The sequence below is a fragment of the Chrysochloris asiatica genome, unplaced genomic scaffold, assembly GCF_000296735.1.
Source record: "Chrysochloris asiatica unplaced genomic scaffold, ChrAsi1.0 scaffold00163, whole genome shotgun sequence".
Taxonomy (NCBI): Eukaryota; Metazoa; Chordata; class Mammalia; order Afrosoricida; family Chrysochloridae; genus Chrysochloris; species Chrysochloris asiatica.
Genome location: NW_006408681.1, coordinates 127,235 through 149,578, shown reverse-complemented (window position 1 = coordinate 149,578; position 22,344 = coordinate 127,235). Strand labels below are relative to the sequence as shown.

The following is a 22,344-nucleotide window of genomic DNA, read 5'->3' as shown; positions in this document are numbered from 1 at the left end:
TAGCGACCCTGTATAGGGTTTCTGAGGAGCGTCTGGTGAGTTTGAACTGCCAGCCTTGCAGTTAACAGTCCAGTGCTTATCCTACAGCACCACATTAGGACTCTGGTCTACCTTGTAGGCATATGGATATTATACTATCACAGACAGCATTGTACTTCAAAATAGATTTGAAATATTCTTTTTGGTGATGAATGCTGTGTCATTCCCATTTAATTTGTTATTCCCAGCATAGTAAATCATATTATTGTCAGTTTCAAAATGGCAATTACCAGTCAATTTCAGCTCACTAATGTCTATGCTATCGATCTTTATGAGTTCCATTTCATTTTTGACAACTTCAAATTTTCCTAGATGCATATTTTGTGCATTCTATGTTCAAATTATTGATGGATGTTTGCAGTTATTTCTGCTTGTTTTGAGTTGTTTCCCCATCTGCAAATGAAGGTCCCCAAAGCTTTGCTCCATTCATGTCATTATGGTCAACTCTACTTTGAGAAAGCAGCTCATTCTCAGTCATACTTTGAGTACCTACAAACCAGAGGGACTCATCTTCCAGCACTATATCTGACAATGTTTTGCTGCTCTTCGTAAGGTTTCAGGGACTAACTGCTACATTCCCAGTAGTCTACCTCCTTCTTCCTTGTCTGTCTTAGTCTGGAAGCTCAGCTGAAACCTATCTACCATGGGTGACCCTGCTGGTATTTAAAATACCAGTGGCATAGGTTCCAGCATCACAGCAACACACAAGCCATCACTGTGTGACAAACTGACAGAGGAGTGGTGGGGTTATTAATTGGGGTCCCAAATATAAAGCTCACAAGTGTCCTTTTAAGACAGAAGGAGTGGAAGACTTGACTACAGAAGGAAGAGGCATTGTGGTGACCGAGTAAATGCTTTTGGCTTTAGAGATGGAGGAAAAGACCACAGTTCTAAAAGGTGGAAAATGAAAGGAAATGGATTCTTCCCTCTGGAGGGAACATGGCCCTGCTGACATCTTGATTTTGGTCTAGTGAATCAGATTTCAGACTTCTAACCTCCAGAATTTTAAAGAATAAATGTGTGCCACTGAGTTTGTGGTAAATTGTTACAGACTTCTCCATTGGTTGTCTTACTTATCCTCATAGATCTGAAAACCATGTATATGCCAATAAATTCTAATTGTGTTTCTCCAACACTGACTTTGAGCTTCAGACTCACAAAATCTTACCAAGCAAATTTGCAGCAATCCCCTAACCACTGTCACTCCTTCCAGCCAGTGTCCACATAGCAACAGCAATGGCTTCTAAATACGCAAGTCTGGCTGCATCATTTCACTGCTTGAAACTCCTTAATGTCTTTCTATTTCACTTTGAATAAAATCCAAACTCCTTTCTTTGGTCAATAAAGCTCAGGATGATTTGGTCTGTACCTACTTCTCCACCTTCATGTCAGGCTCTTCTGCTCCAGCTTTTAGACTCCTGGGATGATGCTGTAGGATCAGCACTGGACTGCAAACCAGTTGGCCCACAGTTCAAACACACCAGCTGCTCCTTGGAAACCCTACACAGGGTGCAATAGTTAAGTTCTGTGTCTACTTGGCTGAACCATGATTCCCAGTTGTTTGGCAGTTGAGAGTCAACTCTATGATGATTGGCTATGAGCAGTCAATCAATTGAAGGGATGTTTCCTTGGGGATGTGGTCTGCTACCAATATAATGGATGAGGGACTCTCTCTTCCTCTGGGGACCGGGGACTCTACATTTGTAAGATCACACACACACACACACACACACACACACACATATGTTTTACTTCTGTAGAAAACCCAGCCTAATACACAGGGTCACTGAGTCAGATCCCACTGGAGGGCTCTTAACAACAACAACAATGCCTGACTAGTTCCTTCTTACCTCAGCATCTTTACACATGCATCTTTCTATGCCTGTAATGCTCCATCCCTTGCCTCATACCTTTTCCTAGTTCAGATTAGGTTCCCTAGACTGCCCTGTCCAATGTGGGCCCTTCTGCCTGCTATTTCCTATCTCCATTGGTTTTATTTTAAACACTTATCACAGGACATAATCATTTTAACTGCCAGCTTGAATTTTGTCTGTCCCTTCCACTGAACTGTAAGCTTCTAAGAAGTAAGGATTCCTGACCTCTCACTCACTGCTGCATTCCCAGTACAGATCATAGCACAGACACGTAATAGTTGCTTAGGAAATATTTCTTGGACAAATGAAGAAAAATGTACACAGTAAAATATTGAAACAGTAAAAAATGTTTATGATGTACCAAGCACTTCACGCATCAGATTTATTCTTCAGGACAACCTGAGACAAATGAGGAAATTGAGGCTCAGAGATTCCCACTGGAATATACCTGATCCCACAAGTATATTACAGATTCAGGGGTTGAATTCAGGCTCAGTGAGAAAGAGTGCTTTTAATAATAAGAGGAAGAACTGGAGTAGATGTTTGATAGTAAGATAAAGGTTGCAGTTCAGCCATTACCATTTTTATGTCTTGTGAGACATTCAAGTGGAGTGTTGGGTAAACTGTTGAATGTGTACCAGGAGGACAGATCAGAGTGAAGATGCGTATGTAAAAGACGGCATATAGAGTATGTCAGCAACTATGTACCAAACCCCTTCCCCTGTACAACAGAGAAGGCAGCCCAGCACAGCCCCAAGGTGCACTCTTGTCTGCTCAAATGTTGCCTTTTAAAGAATTTTCTATTTATCATCATCCACTTCCCGTAAGTGGTTCAGAAGCAGCTCCCAGCAAGCCTCAAAGTCTACCTACCCACAGACACCCCTCGGTGTCTCTTAGGCCAAGGCTCTGTCTGAGAAGGCAGGGAAAGTAGAAGAGGGAAGCTGAAAAACGCTGATTGAGACCTTTGACCTTCTCACACTCTCACCGAGACCTTTGACCTTCTCACACTCTCACCGCCTCTCTGTGCCTTCTTTGCACACACACAGCTTCTTCAAATCTAGCGCTCCCTCTTCCATACACCTCTCTCTACCTGCTCTATTGACCTTTTATGGCATCCTTTGCTCCTTGAGGCCTTTGCAGTTCATTTTTGTCCTGACCTCACAGGGCAGAAATATTGAAATGGATTGTAAAAGGAGGTCATCCTGTCTACAAAAGTATAGGATCCTTTTAGAAATGAATTTTTGTAAATCCTGGTGCCAGGAAGTGAAAAGAACGGGGATGGAAGGTCCACGTGAATTGTTTTAAGGAGCCGCTCAGTGGAAATGACTGACAGTGGGAACGCGGGATGCTGCCGCGCCCACCCTGCCCCGCGTCACAGCGTTTTCCGGAAACTCCGCGCCCCTGGGTAATCGATTTCCCAGGATGGTTCCGGAAGAAAGCGGGTGAACAGGCTGCGAACCTCTCCGCCAAACTGGGCGGAACTGCGAGGCCAGGACAAGCGGGTAGCGCCTTTATTTCCCGATTGTTCTTTCGCCCGCGAATGCTTGAAAGGCCCGGGCCCCGAGCGTAGGGCATTGTGCGTCGCCGCCGCCGCGCCTACCCGGGAGACGGGAGCTAGACGAGCGAAGGGGTGGGGAGGGAGCGCACGCAGCAAGCGCCAGCCGGGGACCGCGCCCTGCCTGCTGCTGAGTTAGAAGCTCAAGAGCCAGAGCACGGCGAGCAGCTTGGGAGCCCCGCCCCGGAGAGGCGTCGAGCAGAGGCTGCTGTGTCTCTGGCTCGAGTCACTGGGAGCCCCGGGGCGCCTAGGCACAAAAGGGGCAGCATGCAGGAGCAGCCGGGAAGCCGGCAAAGGGAAAGCGAAAGCCGCGGGCCCTGCCGGTAACGGGTGTAGAAGGCACCGTGCAACCCTCCGGACGCCAGCGGTGCCCAGGACTGCCTGACTGATCTTGGACTCGAGCAGCCATGGCCATCGCCCACCTGGCCACGGAGTATGTATTCTCCGACTTTTTACTGAAGGAGCCTTCGGAGCCCAAGTTCAAGGGGCTGCGATTGGAGCTGGCGGTGGACAAGATGATCACTTGTATCGCGGTGGGGCTGCCTTTACTGCTTATCTCGCTGGCTTTTGCGCAAGAGATCTCCATCGGTAAGGCCTGGGGCTGGAGGGGCGCGCCGGGCTGGGCTGGCATTATCAGGTGTGCCAAGGTCTATTGTTGTTAAGTACCGTGGAGTCGGTTCCGACTCATAGTGACCCTACACAGGCTTTTCAAGGCTGTAAATCTTTACGGGAGCACACTGCCTCCTCTTTCTCTGGCGGAACCGCTGGTAGTTTCGAACTGACGACCTTGAGGTTAGCAGCCCGTTTCGTAACCACTACGCTACCAGAGTAGAAGCGATTTTCTTGTGCGCCAGCCAGAATCTTCGCGCGCTCCTGGTACTGCTTGCTGTCATGATGGGCGTGGACTTTGGAAAGAAAGGAGCCTGGTTTATGGTGCAAAGCGTTTTCTCCCCACCTGCTTCATTTGTATCCTTGTGGACCCTGCCTGCTTCAGGACTCCTTGAGATCCTTGCTAGAACTACACTTCTCAGTTCAATGCGCTCTACTGGTTCAGACCCTAGTTAATATTCACGTCCCACCCATTTGATCATCCCTTTTTCCACCCGAGTTGCCGAGAACAACTACCTTCCCTCCCTTCTCTCTTAATACATATTTATGCAATCACTTTAAGTTTGTACCAGAGACCTAACTGAACCGCTCACTAATGGATGATGTGAAGAAAAGTGCCGGTGAGAACTGTTCATGTATTTCATTGCTGTTTACTGAGACTTGTAACATTTTTCAATTATTCCAATACATGGCAGGTATTAGAGGAATATTGAAATATTCCACGTGGACCAGTCTGAGATGGACAGGACACCTGCATATAAATTTTCAATCGATTGACAGTTTTGAGTTTTGAAAGACTGGTGGTTTGGGGAGCATCACATGGTTACAAAGTGGCTGCCCTTCCTCATCACTTCTTCAGGCTGTCATCACATGAATCAAGAGGAGGACAGTGTGTAGAGCTAGAGACCTGTGTGGCAGGAGAGGCCAGTGGGAATGGGTCATGGGTGAAGCTTTATGTTACAGAGTAGGTTGGCTTGAGCCTTGGGTGGGATTTGGATAAATAGAGACTAAATCCAGGAGTTTGAGATGGCAGCGGAAGTTAAGTGCTGCTGGGAGGGAAGAGGTCTTAACTGTGGAGGTAGCAAGATTAGGGAGAATTCCTAGGATCTGAGAGTAAATATGGACCAGGATCAAATTAGAACAGAGTAACACAGACTCAGTGGTTTCAGAAGTGATAAGTTATTATTTCAGCGGATAAACTAGTGGAAAATAGCATTTAATATGAGTTGGAAGTGACTCAGTGGCACTTAATAACAACAACTACCTGGGGTCCTCGTATGGTGCTGTACGATCAGCACTGGTCTACTAACTGCAGTGTTTGCAGTTCAAACCCACCAGCTGCTCCTTGGAAACCCTATCAGGGTCGCCGTGTATTAGAACCGATTCAACAGCATGTAACAACAGCAGCAACCTAGTGGTGGCATGTATGGTTGAGAAAGGAACAAGGGAGCCCAGATGTAATGAGAGAAGGCATCAGGTGAGGTCTTTAGCATGGATGGGGTGAAGAGTAGAAAAGAAAGAATGGCAAGCCATGATTCTGAGAGGTCAGCACTTGAATAACTTGTATTTAATGGACAATGAAGGTCAAGGACTGGTCAAACATGCTGTAAAAGCCACAGTTGGATGTGAAGAATGGTGGTGTTGATAGAAATAGTGAAGCTGAAGGGAGAGTTAGTTATAAGAGGGAGTTGCTTGATTTTGTGACCTACAGCACTAAGTTGCTTAACTTGGTAGAGTTGCCAAATTCATTGTGGAAAAGAAGTGTTACAGTTTCTTTGTCTTTGAGCAAGCATTGTCATCACGGTTTCCTTTTGCCTTCCAGATAGCCAGGGGGCGAGGCATCTAGTAGAAAGGAAAACTTCAGTACAATGGATCCTGAAGATAATCTCTCCCTTCAGCAAAAGAGAGAAGAGTTGGGCACTCCCTGTGACCAGCTCCATTTCTGGCCAATGAAGTAGAGGGATGGGCACATGAGTTGGAGTCACCAGAAGCCTGTTAAAACCCATCAGGATTAGTACACTTTTAGAAGAAAGAAGAAGTTAGAGAAAAGGAAAGAGAAACATAATTAATCAGCAGAGCAGCAAATGGAGTTGTTCGTGTTATGCAGCATTTCATTTTATACAAATTCAGTTATATACACTCAGCCAGAATAAAAGTTATTATTGTTGTTAAGTGCCATCAAGTCTGTTCTGACCCATAGCGAATTTGTATAGGGTTTCCAAGGAGCAGCTGGTGAGCTTGAACCACCAACCGTGGAGTTCAAAACAACTTTGCAGTCCAGTGCTTAACCCACAGTGCCACACCAGGACTAAAATTGTTGTTGTTAAGTGTTGTTGAGTAGGTTCTGACCCATAGTGACCCTGTATAGGGTTTCCAGGGAAAGGCTAGTGGCTAGCAGTCCAATGCCCATCTACAGTGCCACTATCAATATTGCAAGTCAAGGCTTGAATATTTTCTTCAATTCTTTTAGCTGAGTGAGTTCTTCCCTTTTGGTTTTCTAACTCCAGGTCTTTGCATATTTCATTATAATACTTTGTCTTTTCAAGCTGCCCTTTGAATTTTTATATTCTAGTCTTTTACTTCATAATTTCTTCCATTCACTTTAGCTAGTTACTCTAGGTTCAAGAGCAAGTTTCAGAGTTTCTTCTGACAACCATTTTGGTCTTTTCTTTATCTTAATGAACTTGTACTTTCTTCATGTATGGTGTTCTTGATGCTGTCTCACAAATCCTCTGGTCTTGGATCACTAATGCTCAAGATGTCAAATCTATTCTTTAAATGGTCTCTAAATTCAGGTGGGATATACTCAAGGTTGTATTTTGTCTCTTGCTGACCTGTTTTAATTTTCTTTAGCTTTAGCCTGAACAATTGGTGGTCTGTTTCACAGTGTGTGCCTGGCCTTGTTTTGAACTTCTCCATCATCTCTTCACACAAATGTAGTCAATTTGATTCCTTTGCATTCCATCTTGCAAGGTCCACATGTATTGTTGCAGTTTATGTTGTTTCAGTGACTAAATCAGTGATCTTGCAATATTCTATCATATGATCTCCAGATTAGCTTCTATCACCAATGCCATATTTTCCTCTTTGTTTCCAGTTTTCATGTTCCTATCACTATTGATTATCAATGCATCTTGATTGCATGTCTGATCGATTTCAGACCCAAGAAGTTGGTAGAATTCTTCAGTTTCTTCATCATTGACTTTTATGTTTGGTGTCTAAATTTGAGTACTAGTAGCTTCCTTGTAAGTATACAGATGTTATCACAGGTATCATTATAATTCAAGAGACGTCTTGAAATATTCTTGTTGACAATGAATGCAATCCCATGCTTCTTGAGTTTGTCATTCCCTACAGAGTAAACCACATGATTGTCCAATTTAAAATGGCCAATACCTGTCCACGTCAGCTCTGTAATGACTAGCCATGTCTTTTCTTTGTGCACTCCATTCCATTTTGAGGCTCTCCAATATTCCTAGACTCATACTTCACACATTCAGTACTCCAATTGTAAATGGATAGTTGCAACTGTTTCTTCTCATTTTTTTGAATTGTACCCCATCAATAAATGATGGTCCCGAAAACTTTGCTCCATCTGTATAATTAAGGCCAACTCAGTGTGGCGCTGTAGGATAAGTACTCGACCATAAGGTCCATTTGAACTGCAAGTTCGGCTATTCAGACTCACCACCTGCTCCTTGGAAACCATATACAGGGTCACTACGAATTGGAACCTACTCGATGGCACTTGTTTTGTGATGTTTTGTGAATGCATGAACAACAACAGTTATTACTTTGAAGAGGCTTCATTTCTTCAGACGTATTTTGAGTGCTTTGTAACCTGAGGGACTCATCTTCTGGCATTATGTTGGAGACTGACTGGTTGTCAGTGATTGATCCCTCAGAAGTGGACCACGTATTCTTTTTTCCTGGAAAGCTCCACTGAAACCTGACCACATTGGTGACCTTACTGGTATTTGAAACACTAGTGGCATAGCTTCCAACATCACAGCAGCGCACAAGCCACCAGAGTGTGAAAAACTGACAGGTGTGTGGGCACACATACTCTATACATTGAAATGTTATCTGTCCATGTGACTGCCTCACCTCTAAGTTACTTTTCATCTCCAGAGACTGCATCTTGCTGTTGTTGTTAACTGCCATTGGGTCAGTTCCGACCCATAGCGACCCTGTATAGGGTTTCCAAGGAGCAACTGGTGAGCTTGAACCACCAACCTTGCAGTTCAAATGGCTTTGCAGGGCTGGTGCATTAACCCACAGCGCCACACCAGTACTCCTTGCATGGTATAGTCAGTTCATAAAAAATTGTTGAGTAAGTGAAAGGTGATCGCTTAGTCAGAGGGGAAATTTTTTGGTTCATGCATTCACAAAACATTTATTGAGCCTGGTGTATGTGTGTTGTTACTCCTTGGCAGTGGGATATCCCACATATGTAAGATGTAAAGGTTTCCTGTTAAAAATGCACTCTGACAGAGAAGAAGAATGCATAACCCAACCTATTACAAGGATAAGACAAAAAGTGTTGCTATAAAATCATAGAAACCTTTTGTAAAACAAAAATATTAAAATGTGAAGTTGTTATTTCTCCCCATCTAGGTCTATATCATGGTCAGCTCTACTTTGAGGAGGCAGCTCTTCCCCAGTTGCATTTTGAGTGCCTTCCAACCTGAGGGGCTTATTTTCCAGCACTATATCTGACAGTGATTCTCTGCTATTCATAAGGTTTTCAGTGACTGAATATTCGGAAGTAGTTCGTCACTCCTTCTTCCTAGTCTGTCTTCATCTGGAAGCTCATCTGAAACCTGTCCACCATGGGTGACCCTGCTGGTATTTAAAATACCGGTGGCAAAGCTTTCAGAATCACAGCAACTCAAAAGCCACCACAGTACAACAAACTGACAGACGAGTGGTGGATTCTCAGGGTAAAGGATTCCTGATCCTCCTTCACCTATGTGTTAGAGTTAACCACCAGGGATACTTGGCACAACCTTCCAGTTCCCTTTTTCTGCATTAACTTAAGGTGTAAAGTTTAAAGACAAAACAACAACAACAAAAAAACACTTGCGCATACCAATTTGATGACTGGCCTGTTATTTTTAAGTATTTTCCCATTTAATATGTTTGGAGAGCTTCTCATTCTGGTATATAGCTGTCACCTGTGTTGTTGTTGTTGTTGTTAATCAGGGCGGGGCGTGAGGGTGGGAAGGAGAGTTACATTCCATCACATAGTATATTTTTATCCTAATTTATGTAAGCACTCTCCTAGTGATGGACATTTACATTATTTCAAATTTTCTACTATTACACTTAAAGCTTGTCTGCACGTGACTCTTTTGGGGGGGTGTCTGTGCGCAAATATTACCTTGTTTCTAACATTGAAAGAATAGAACGATAGAAGTTTTCAGAATAATGAAACCATTTTCCAGGAGAGCTTTGTATTCCTGAGTTCTACTATTTCAAGTTGTTGTTGCTAAGTGCTGGCGAGTCTGTTCCAACTCTTAGAGACAGCGGCTAGTGAGTTTAAACCATTGACCTTGTGGTTAGCAGTCCAGTGTCTATCTTAAAGCACCACACCAGAACTCTGTACTAGTTCAAGTAAATAGACAAAAATTGTGCTTTGTATACCCACTATCCCTAATTCCCTCAACACCAAAAACAAGCCAATTGCTGTTAAGTCGACTTGGACGCATGGTGACCCCCATGTGTGACAGAGTAGAACTGTGCTCCATAGCCTGAGTTTTTACAAGTATATCACCAGGTCTTTCTTCATAGGCAGCTGTGGGTGGACTCAAACCACTAACCTTTTGGTAAGCAGCTGAGTAACTGTTTGTGTGACCCAGGGACGCTAACTTACTTCTAGATTCAACTGTATCAGAAGATTAAGAGAGGCACTTTGATATGCTACTAGTGTCAAGGGCGTCCTTGTGCGGCAATATAGGATAAGTTATTACTGTTAAGTGTCATTGAATTGATTCTGACTTACAGCGGCTCTGTTTAGGGTTTCCATGAAGCAGCTGCTGGGTTGACCTTGTGGTTCACAGACCAATGCTGATCCTACTGTGTCACACCAGGAGTCCTGGACTGTTAAGCACAAGGTCAGCAGTTCAAACCCACTGGCCGCTCCTTGGTTTGATGAGTCGACTCAACAGCACATTATAACAATTAGTGTCAAGAAAGAAGTGGTCCCTTTCAGGGATAAGATTGTAACTTTAGGTTGGGCTTCCTGATGTGTTCCCATAGCACACTGTAAGTTTCCTTCATAGCACTTACTACCAGTTGCAGTTATGCAATTATTTGTTGAGTACTATTTCTGCCAGGAGGCTATGGGATCACTGGAGGCAGGGGCAATCTGTGAGTTTAGCACTCTGTCTATAGCTTCTAGCACCAAACTCAACACATTGTAGGCATTCAATAAAGTATGTGTAAATGAACAAAAGAAACAGGGATGTCCATAGGATTTTAGCATTTTTGGAACGTATCAGCAGTGGACTGTGAACCACAAGGTCAACAATTCAAACCCACCAGCTGCTTCTTGGAAACCCTATATAGGGTCGCTATGAGTCAGAACTGATCCAACAGCACTTAACATTAACAATATGCATTGGATAGTGTGTACCCCATTTATATCTGAGTAGAACTGTGCTCCATAATTTGCTGTTTTCTGTAAAAAGTTTACCTGGCAAATTAGGTTCCCATTAGATAATTTTCATACAGATTTGTCAGTGGCATTAGTTACATATTTTACAATATTTAATTGTGGTCTTGGTGGTCCATTTCCAGTACCTTAGTTTCTCTGCCCTCTTATCTTTCTCCTGTGGAACCACTAGTGGATTCGAACTGCTGACCTTGTGATGAGCAGTCCTGCTCCTAATCCAATATACTACCCAGGGCTCCTTTGACCAAATATAGCAGACTAATTTTTAAGTTGATAATTTTGTATGGCTTGCGAATGATGTTATAAATTTTGGCAGAAAAACATTTCCCCACCCCTGCTTTAGAGTAATTGTTGATGTTGGGATCTCACAGGGATGGTTAATTTAATGGAGCACCTTTAAATAACATCCTTTATTTTGTGTGTCAACCTATTACTTAATTAAAAGTTGCTGTCAGGGAATAGTTTTGGTTCAAGGTTTATACAGTGTCTCAGGGCAGCAGTCTTAGGGAGTCCTCCAGTTTCACCTGGTCCAGGAAATCTGGACTTGTAAAGAACGTGACTTGTTCCATAGAGTTTTTAAGGCAAGGCTTATCTTCTGTGGTGTACCTCTCAGTGAGTTTGAAACCTCAACTTTTAGGCTGGTCCTTTGCCAAGCCCTCCTCGCTTTTAGTCATAGAGTCAAAACACAGACTTCCTCACATACTATTCCAGGACCTTGGTTATCTGAGTCTCAGCTGGGCTTTGTGCTGCGTGTACAATGTTTTGCTCCCCGTCCTAAGCATGCCGTGAACACTGAAGACTGTGCTTTAGCTTATTCTGTTTTCCCAGGCTAGTTCCTTCCTCTCTCCTTTGAATATAAATATCTGATATAGTTTAGCTATTTGTTGGTGGTGTTGTTAGCGGGCCCCTGACTCAAGGCAACCCATGCAAAATGGAACAAAGCACTGCTTGGGCCTATGGTTGGTTGTGGATTGGACCATTTTGGTCCATATTTTCATTGGGTGATTTTCAGAAGTATGTTGACCAGGTCTTTCGTATCTGTCTTAGTCTAAACGTGCTGCTGAAACCTCTTTAGCATCGTAGCACATGCGCACCTCCACTGAAACATGAGTGGTAGTTGTGTATGAGGTTCATTGGCCAGGAATTAAACCCTGGTTCCCCACGTGGAAGGTGAGACTTATTCCACTGCCTTCTTCCTTAAGTAGTTCTGTCATTTGCTATCACTGGTTATTTATATTATTGGCTGCCACTCGACTGTAAGCCCTTGGAGGGCAGGAACCATACCTTCTTTATCTTTGAATTTTCTGCATTGTATATGGTACCATGTGCATAGTAGGTGCCCACTGAATGCTTTTTGGGTTGAGCTCAACATTGTTGCATTCTGATTGTCTCACACGTGGGATGGGTGAGACTTCTTGGTTCTTTCTGGTTTGCTGTTGGCACAGAAGCAGTGTCATTCAATACTGACCTTTGATGAAAAAGCTTAGTGCCCGTTTCTTTCCTGAAGTTCCTCAGAAAAGAGCATTTACCACTTTAACATTGGAATTTGTCACGTGAAACCCCTGATGGTCTATTTAGAATGCCCTTGTGTTTGCAAAGACATCTCATGAGAAGTTGTCTGCATTGCTAACAGTCATTGTAGTCTCTTTTCACTTTGTCAGAGCCACTGATTTTTGATTCAATGCAAATTTTAGATGCTCAAGGCCTTATGCCACACAAAAACATTTCTTTGTTGTAGGAACTACAAAAACTGGGTTTGAAATGGCATCTTTGAATAAGAGATGATAGGGGAAAAATTCACAAGTGTGAGGTTTCAGGTTTCTCAGTGGCCTCATTCATTTTAAGCTTCAAGGTCAGCTTTCATGGTCTATAGAAGATAACACAGACAAGCTAGTGAGTAAATATGAAATTCACGTAATTATAAATGCATGAAAACATAATATGAAAGAGGATCCCTGAATCTTTGTATCTACAGTGTTAACCATAGTGCCTTACACATACAAGTAAAAATAATGTTGTTGTTAAGTGCCATGGAGTCAGTTCTGACTCATAGAGACCCTGTGTAGGAGCATCTGGTGGGTTTGAACCACCAGCCTTGTGGTTAGCAGTCAAGTGTTGATCCTACAGCACCATACCATTTATTGGAAGAAGCCCTGGTGGTATGGGTTATGAGTTAGACTGCTAACTGCAAGGTCAGTGGTTCAAATCCACCAGGAGCTCCATAGGGAAAAGATGAGGCTTTCTGCTACCTTAAAGATTTCAGCCTTAGAAACCCTATACAGGGTTGCTTTGTTGAAGCAGGCTGGACTGCTCACAACCACCAGCACCACCACCATTTATTGAATTCTTACTGTACGCTGACATTGGCAGACATTTAATTTAATATTTATGGGAACTCAGTGAAGTTTTGCAAATGAGAAAATTAGGCTAAGAAAGGTTAAGTAACTTGCTAGTAAATAAAAGAGAAAACTCAATGCCTGTTGAATTTAAAGAAATCTTTTTTAAAACAATACTCGGGAATAAAGGTTCTAGAGCCTCTATTTATACAAGATTGACCTTCTTCCCATCGAACTGGACTTCCATATTGTTTCACACAGGTAGGCTTCTGTGCAAGTGAAGACCTACTGGGCAGTAATTTTTATACTTACTGTTGTGTGCTGTTGAGTTGATTACAACTCATAGCGACCCTGTATGATAGAGTTGGAAATGCTCTATAGAGTTTTCTAGGCTGTAATCTTTATGTACTGGTGTGGTGCTATGGGTTAACACACTGGACTGCAAAGTCAGTTTGAACCGTGAGGCTGGCAGTTCAAGCTTACCAGCTGCTCCTCAGAAACCCTATACAGGGTCGCTATGGGTTGGAACCGACTCAACAGCACTTAACAACAGCACTTAGTCTTTACACAAGCAGAATGTCATTCCTTTTTCTTGTGGAACCACTGGGTGGGTTCAGGTGGTAGACGAGTGCTCAACTGTTGCATCTTTTTATATATAGAGGTTCAGATTGACTTGCCCCTTGGTCTTAAGTGGAGCCTGTAGGTGATGTAAGCGATAATGTGCTCAACCGCTTAGCAAAAGGTTGATAGTTGCAGTCGATTTAGAGGCACCTTAGAAGAAAGGTCTGGCAATCTGCCTCTGGAAAATCCTTCGTTGACATCTCTACAGAGCACAGTTCTACACTAACACATGCGGTGTACCATGAATTGGAATTGAATTGATGAAAACTGTTTTTTACTAGTTTGGGCTTCAAGTGATCTTAAGCCACCTCCTCCCCTTTTTGACACATCTTACTTCTTCTCATATACATCTTAGAATTATGCTGTTTCCCCCAAACTCTCTGATAATGCAAGAACCAAGACCAAACACATTTTCTCGGGTGAAGGTATGCCCGTTAAGGGATGGCTACAAGGATCTCTCTCTGGGCTCTCACATCTCAGTCCTCATGTGGCATTACTAATGATTCATTTTCTTTGATCTGGCCTTTGCTCTTCTGCATGAGCTCCTTGCCTATATTTCCTTCCATCCTAACAATTTTTCTGACTTTACACCATTAGCATTAGGTGCTCTGAGCAAGGTGCTTACACACTAGCCATTGGCCACAGGTGGCTGATCTTGTTGGCTTTGTGGGTTGTTTTGTTTTCATTTTGGTATATGTGTATATACAAATGGAGCCCTGGTGCAGCACTGTAGAATAAGCACTCTACCAACCATAAGGTTGGTTCACCAGCTGCTCTTCAGAAACCCTATACAGGGTTGCTGGGTTGGAGCTGACTCTTTGGCTCTTAACAACAAACTTTATGTATATATATACAAGCTCTGGTAGCATAGTAGTTATGAATTGGGGTGCGAACCACAGGGATAGCAGTTCAAAACTACCAGCTGTTCCACGGGAGAAAGATGAGGCTTTCTGCTCCCGTAAAGATATACAGCCTCAGAAACCTTATACAGAGTCGCTATGAGTTGAAACCGACTCCATGGCACATAACAACAACAACAACAAAGTACACACACACATACAGAATGTCTACATGTACAAATTCATTGACAGTGAGTCCAGCCTTCAGAGAATGCTACCATTTTCACTATCCTTTTCCAAATGATTCCACAACCCTTAAACTCACTGGCCTCTAAGTTTCCCACCCAACCTTTGGAGTTGCTGTTAATTCATGCGATTGCACATAGATGCTTCTTGAAAAAAGCACAATACTCAAAGCAGACAAACTATTAATGAAGATAAGCTGCTTTTTAGTTCAAAGAAGACTTCAGGGGATAGTGTTAGAAGGTTGAAAACTGAAAGATTATCGAGGCAATAGTTTCAGGGGTTTGTGTAGTATACTGGGTGCACCATAAAGCCTGGAGTCTATTGAGAATTTCAGATTTTCTTCCACATTTCCCCCATTTTGGTCAAGATTCTTCTATACTATATGAACAAAACGTTTAGTAATGGTTTAACACCATGGTTTTTGAGGCCGCTTTTCCCTCAGGGCCAGGTTGCAGGGAAGGCTGAGCTTGGCCCTTAGTCCTGTTTCTTTTTTTTGCCTTTTTTCCAAGGTGCCTCTGAGTGGAAGGTGTCTTTTGGTAAGCAGTTTGAGAGCATTTTTGTTTACATGATCTAGGGACTCCACTTAAGGCCAGCAGGTCAATGAATATGTTGTTGTGAAGTGCCGTCAAGTCGGTTCCGACCCACAGTGACCCTGTGTAGGGTTTCTGAGGAGCAGCTGGTGAGCTTGAACTACCAACCTTGCAGTTCAAACGGCTTTGCAGTCTGGCGCATTAACCCACAGCGCCACACTAAGACTCCTCAGTGAATATGTTGTTTTTGTTGTGAAGTACCATCGGGTCAGTTCCAACCCATAGCGACCCTGTATAGGGTTTCCGAGGAGCAGCTGGTGAGCTTGAACTACCAACCTTGCAGTTCAAATGGCTTTGCAGTCTAGTGCATTAACCCACAGTGCCACACTAAGACTCCTGAATGAATATATATACCTGTAAAGGAGCTCTGGTAGCACAGTGGTTACGAATCGGGCTGCGAACCTCAGGGTCAGCAGTTCGAACTACCAGCTGTTCCGTGGGAGAAAGATGAGGCTTTTTGCTCCCGTAAAGATTTACAGCCTCAGAAACCTGTATAGGGTCGCTATCAGTTGGAACCAACTCCACGGCACATCACAACAACAACAAATATGAAAAGGAGCCGTGCTAGAGCAACAGCGCAGACACTGGCTTTGCATCCCATACCTTCTGTCCTCATCCATTGCCTGCAGGCTCCATACCCTGGTCTCTCTTTCCCAGGGTGTCATGGAATTGGACATAGGCACACCCTCAGGGTTAAGTTGCAACTCTGCTGTGCATTAGCTAGCTAACTTTACTTAACCTCTCTGAGCCTCTCTTTTCTTATCTGAAAGATGAGAATGGTAATTACTAGCTCACAAGTTTTCTTTTATTGGATTAAAATTAGACCATTGTATTTCTACCTTATGATGTTGTGTGTTGTTGAATTGCTTCCGACTCATAGCTACCCTGCATAGGATTTCTGAGAGCAGCTGGTGGGTTTGAACTGCTGACCTTGCTGTTAGCAGTGCAGTGCTGATCCTACAGTGCTACACCAAAGCTCTTGTCCTACTCTTCAGTAAATACTCAAGTGTGATTGATACATTGTTGTTGTAAAGTCCCGTCGAGTCGATTTCTACCCATAGCGACCCTGTATAGGGTTTCCGAGGAGCAGCTGGTGAGCTTGAACCACCTACCTTGCAGTTCAAACGATTTTGCAGTCTGACGCATTAGCCCACAGCGCCACACCAGGACTCCTGGACTCTAGGACACCAGGACTCATTATGAGGGAGTTTCATAATGTTCTTGGAAAATGGAATTAAAATATAATGTAAATTTTCCATGAACTTTTTGAAGCCCCCCTCATATATCTGGAGTTCCTGGTTTGTGGTTAACATGCTCAGCAGCTAACCAAGAAATTAAAGGTTGAAGTTCACCTGGAAGAAAAGCCTGACAATCTATTGCTAAAGAATCAGCCCTTGAAAACCCTGTGGAGCACAGTTCTGTTTGACACACATGGATCTCCAAGAGTTGACCTGATGGCGATGAGCTAAGTGGTTAATTTAGTTTTGTTTGTTATTTGGTCTTCTTTTCATTTTGATAATAACATTAATTATTTCTTAGTCTTTTTGCCTCTAGTCTCCAGGTCATGGAAGTTTATTCACTGTACAATTGTCAGGATTTTAACATTGGATTTGTGTGAGTTATTGGTTTCTGTGGTTTAAACCTTCTGGGTGTGCTAATGGACTGGACCCACCATCACAGGAAAGAACACCCCAAACTACCACTGAGTTCTCTCATCTGTTTTGTTTTCCTGGATGTAGTCCTGGCTTCGTCGTTCCTTGTGACTGTGGTGGCCTTCCACTGGCTATTGCTGTTAGTCATAGGACACTGTGTACAACAGAAGGCAGTGCCACCCTATCCTGCACCGTGCTTACAATTGCTCTTATGTGTGTGCCCACTGTTACTGCCACTGTGTCCATCCATCTCATTGAGGTCTTCTTTTTCACTGACCCTCCACTTTTCCAATCATGGTGTCCTTCTCCAGGGTCTGGACCCTCCTAACAGCATGTCCAAAGTAAAGAGATGAAGTCTCTCCATTGTCACTTGTAAGGAGAAATTGTCTTGTACTTTCAAAACAGATTTGTTCATTCTTCTGGCAGTCCATGGTGCTTTCAATATTCTTCTCTATCACACACAATTCAAATGCATCGATTCTTCTGTGGTCTTCCTTATTCATTGTCCAATTTTCACATACATAATGAGGCTACTGAAAATATCATGGTGTGGGTCACGTGAACCTTAGTCGGCAAAGTTACATCTTTGTTCTTTAAAAGACCCTTTAAAGAGGTATTTTGCAGCAGACTTCCTTAATGCAATGCATCATTTCGTTTCTTGACTGCTACTGCCATGAACACTGATTGTGGATCTGGTCTTGCATTTAGCAGGCTATATTATTTTGTTTTCAACATCATTCTTAAATGAGCCTTTGGATTACATTCTGTGGTGTACCAAGCTGCATTGTATGTTTCCTCAGTTGTGGGGCCATGTGAAGCAATCACCCAGGTTCACACATTAGGCCGTTCAGAATGGGACATTATACACTCCATTTAGTGAGGACATCATTGCACTGATGGTCTAGTTTGTTAGGTGCAGAAGGAGAAAGCCATTAATTCTCAGATGTCCAGCAGTTGTTTATTGCTCTTTCGACTAGGTGGCAATGTGCCTGGGGACTTCTTGGAACTGGATTAAAGGGTGACATTTGATTATGCCCATTTTAACAAATGAGCAGATGTTCCTGCTAGTAGTACATACACTCTTTAAAAGCCAGGCTTAGCTTTTTAAAGAGAACACAGCTAGGGAAGAATGAGCAGTGGTAGATAAACTTGGATTAAAAGGAAAGAATATTCTAAATTTCAGTTCAGTTTTTCAGTGTGGACTGCATAGAGTCTTTCCATTTTCTTGCTGGCTTAAATTGCTTGCACAGCTTGGAATAGGTTCCTGCACAGGAAAAGTGAAGGCAATCCTTGACAGTGTGTGGCTTTTAGAATACATTCATTTGCTTGTGTTTGAGTGGAAGTCAACTGGTAGGAGAATGAAGAAGAATTTGCCTCTTGTTTTTTTCTTTTTCTATAAGTTATTCTGATATTCTCTCAGCATTACCACATCTCATAGTGGTTGGGAGCTGTGAGTGGGCAAGAAAGAATCTTTATGCGCAAACTTTATTCTGTGTTATTCTGCAGTCAATGGTACTTGGTATAGAGTCACACCCGTTTCATTCTTGTGAGTCCTCTTTCTGCTGTCTGTGCTTATTAGAGAGAGCTGACCCTCACCCATCTCTTTCATTCCATACCATATATTTCAGGATCCTCCTTGGATTACTGTAGTTGAACTTGAGGCTCTATAATAGAATGGAGCAGTTATAAATGTTTCTCTTCTGATTATAATTGATATAACCACTCTCATGTGTTTTCCATTTGTGCTTTACATAACAGCAACCCCAGGATTCACTCATAGAAACTTGCCTGACTCCTTCCACCTCATTTCATCATCCCTCCCCCAACTGTCTTCAGTGATTAGGACCTTTTGCCTCCTTTTTATTGTGTTTGGAAGGTAAAGATGGAAACTTGGACTGATAGCCCAGCTCACAGCTGGTTAGCAAATGGGACCTTCATGTCTCATTTTGCTCAGCTTTAACAGCAAGGGTTAATTCTCTTTACTTCTCTTCTACTCCCTTCAGTTTATTTCATCGTTTGAAAGATCCACTAACATCATGCCAGTCAGTTTACTAGATCTGTTTTTAATTCTTGTTAAAGTTGTGGTTTTGATGAGTTTAACATCTCAGATACTCGATTCCTGTGCTACCTCACAGGTGTGGGAAGTGAAAGGGAAATTCATCCCTTACATTGTCCTGAGAAGGAGGGATGTGGGTGGGACTCTTGCAGCCCTCACAGCCCTTTAGATGCGGGTCCTCCTTACCAAATTGATGTTCTTTTCTTTAAAAATATTAGTAATGCCTAAGAACTAAAAAGAAACCTTAGTTAAAGAAACAGGGAGGTCAAAAAATCAAACAATTCCCACATGACTCAGCAACTCCACTTATGTTGTTGGTAAGTGCTGTAGAGGCAGTTCCAACCTGTAGTGACCCTGTATAGGGTTTCCAAAGAGTGGCTCATGAGCTTGACCCACCAATCTTGTGATTCAAACCGACTGAGGTCCAGCGCATTAGCCCACCGCGCCACACCAGGACTCCACTTACATGTAGACTCAAAAGATTTATAGGTAGACTTAGAAGACTACACTGATGTTCTTTGCAGTGTTATTTACAATAGCCGAAACGTGGAAACAACTCAGTGTTCATTATTAAACCACAAAGAGAAATGAGATCCTGAGACTTGTTACAACCTGGATGAACCTTGAAAACATTTGTTGTTGTTGTTAAGCGCAGTCAAGATATGCTGGGTGAAATAAACAAGACAAAAGAATGTATGATCTCACTTTGTTGTTGTTAAGTGCTGTTGAGTTGGTTCCGACTCACAGAGATGGTAACACTTAGGGGAAAAACAAATATGCCAGAAACAAAGTGGTTACCAGGGAGAAGGGAATGGGAATTTCTGAAGTGGGTGGTGAGTTTGGGGATGATGTAAAACTTTTGGAAATGGATAAGGGTGTTGATTGCATAACACGGTGAATGGAATTTAAAACAAATAACAAAAAACCAAACCCATCATCTTCTTCTCGATTCTGACTCATAGCCAGGCAGAATGGAACTGCTCTGAAGAGTTTCCAATGTGGTAATCGTTTTTGGAGACTGATTGCCACCTCTTCTCCCATGGGGTGGCTGATGGATTCAAACCGCTGATCTTTTGGTTACCGGCTGATCACTTAAGCACTGAACCACCTAGGTGCCTGTGAATATAATGAATGTACACTTAAAAATGATGAAAAGGGAACACTTACTGTTTTCTTTCTTTATTTTTAACCACGTGTTGAATATGGAAAGAAGGAAAGTAGGCAGGCAAGCAAAATTAGGTTAACGCCCCGCCAGGTGAGGTCCTCTTGGAGCTGAGAGCCATGCACATTCTGATGTCATTTAGAAATTGCTGCTGTCTGGCTGCCTCCCCCTGTCTCTCCTTGACCAGGGGTCTGTTTTCTGCTAGGCTGTGCTAGGCTCGGGTTCTCCACCACACTGCTGGGCTGACAGCCACCTGCCCAGGTCTAGACTCCCTAAGGCTGCTGGGCTGCTGGCTCTGAAGCCGTGTGACTTGAGAGCAGCTCTGGGCTCCAAGCCAGCCAGCACTGGGTAGGCTGATGTCTGTGGTGTGGGCTGCTTATATAACAGATGTTGTAGCTACTTCCACAAGCTCAGTGAGCACACATCCTCCTCATGACCTCCCATCACATTTGGCCTGACACATAAATATAAAGTCCACAATTCCCACTGTCCTCTCCGCCTACCAAAAGTTGTGTTCTTTGTTGTTCTGGGGTCAAATCCAAGACTCATTTCTTGCTGTATCTATTGCTGTACAAGGCAGTAGATAGCTCAGTAAAGCTGTTTGCTAGGAATCTGAGCACCAACTTACTGTGGGAAGGGAGAGGGAAGAGCAGCACGGGACTCATCAGCTGACAGGATTGCAGTGGGACAGGACTTCTACAAGGGACTTCAGAAAGGTTGTGAAAACATGAACTTAAAAGACAGTGAAATTTTTCCTGAGCTTTTTGAAGCCACCTTTTATTTTATTAGCTATCAAATAGGCTAGTGATACCTGACAGAGACACTGTTGAGCATTAGGCATTAGTTAAGATTGTTGTTACTAAGTGCGGTGGAAGCAGGGAGGGGGAGAAAGAGGGAGAGTGTGTGTGTGTACGAATGTATGTCATGTACGTTTGGGGCCCTGCCTGCTAAGAGCTATCGCAGGAGGAGCTTCAACACAGAGTGCTGGGAGAGCTTAACCCACTGCCATTGAGTTCACTCTGACTCGTAGTGACCTTATACAAGGTTTCAGAGATTGTAAGTGGGTTTCAACTGCTGACCTTGTGGTTAGCAGCCCAATGGACAAAACTGTGGACAGAGTGCCATCTGGGCTGAAAGATGGGTCATGAGGTGGATGATGCAGATGGGGCATTGGCTTCGCAAGCAGGTATTGGAGAGAGGGTCCTCCAGGCAGAGGAAATAGTGTGAAGAAAAGCACAGATTTAGGAATGTATGAAGCCTGTAGCTTACAGCAGCAGATTGATTGGGACATTGGTTTTGGATTTGGACTTTAGGAAATGGGGAACCAGTAAAGATGTTGGATCAGTGGAGATTGATGATCAGAATTGAGTTTGCTGATGAATAACCAGTCAACAGATTTAAAATGAGTGAAGTAGGGAGAGACTGGGTACTCTGCCTACTGGAAGACTGCTGGAGAAACATGTAAAACACCTAGAGTGTTGGTGGGTCATATCTAACCAGAGGTGCCTTAGAAGCAGGCCTGAGAATCTGCTTCCATATAGTCATAACCTTGAAAACCATGTGTGTGTCTATCTATCTATCTATCTTTCTATCTAGCTATCTATCTATCTATCTATGTATCTGTGATTGTATGTGTATATGTATGTATGTATGTATATATAATCAGTTGGTGCTGTCAAGTCAGTTCTGACTCATAGCCACCCTAGATAAGGTTTCCAAGGAGCAGCTGGTGAGTTTCAACCACTGACCTTGCAGGTCAAACCGACCTTGTCCAGAGTGCATTATCTCCACAGCACCATACCATGACTTCAGTATATGTGTGTATGTATGTGTGTGTGTGTATATATATATATATATATATACACACACACGTATGTATGGTGTGGTGCTGTGGGTTAATGTGCTGGACTGCAAAGTCAATTGTTGTTGTTAAGTGCAGTCAAGTTAGGCTGGGTAAAATAAACTAGACACAAAAGAATGAACCTCAAATTCACCAGCTGCTCCTTGAAAACCCTATACAGGGTCTCTATGGATCAATACTGACTTGACAGCAATATATACACACACATATACATATATACATATATAT

The 22,344-nt window shown here is 43.1% G+C and overlaps 1 protein-coding gene across 1 annotated transcript in view; it reads left to right on the top strand.

Annotated features, from left to right (window-relative positions):
- The first annotated feature begins 3,875 nt into the window (after window positions 1–3,875).
- The window catches only part of PANX1 (pannexin 1), a 51,277-nt gene continuing 32,808 nt past the window's right edge, over window positions 3,876–22,344 (top strand). Inside the window, exon 1 of the mRNA XM_006871197.1 lies at window positions 3,876–4,056. Within this exon, the coding sequence (XP_006871259.1) occupies window positions 3,876–4,056 (181 nt within the window). The remainder of the gene's footprint in view (window positions 4,057–22,344) is intronic.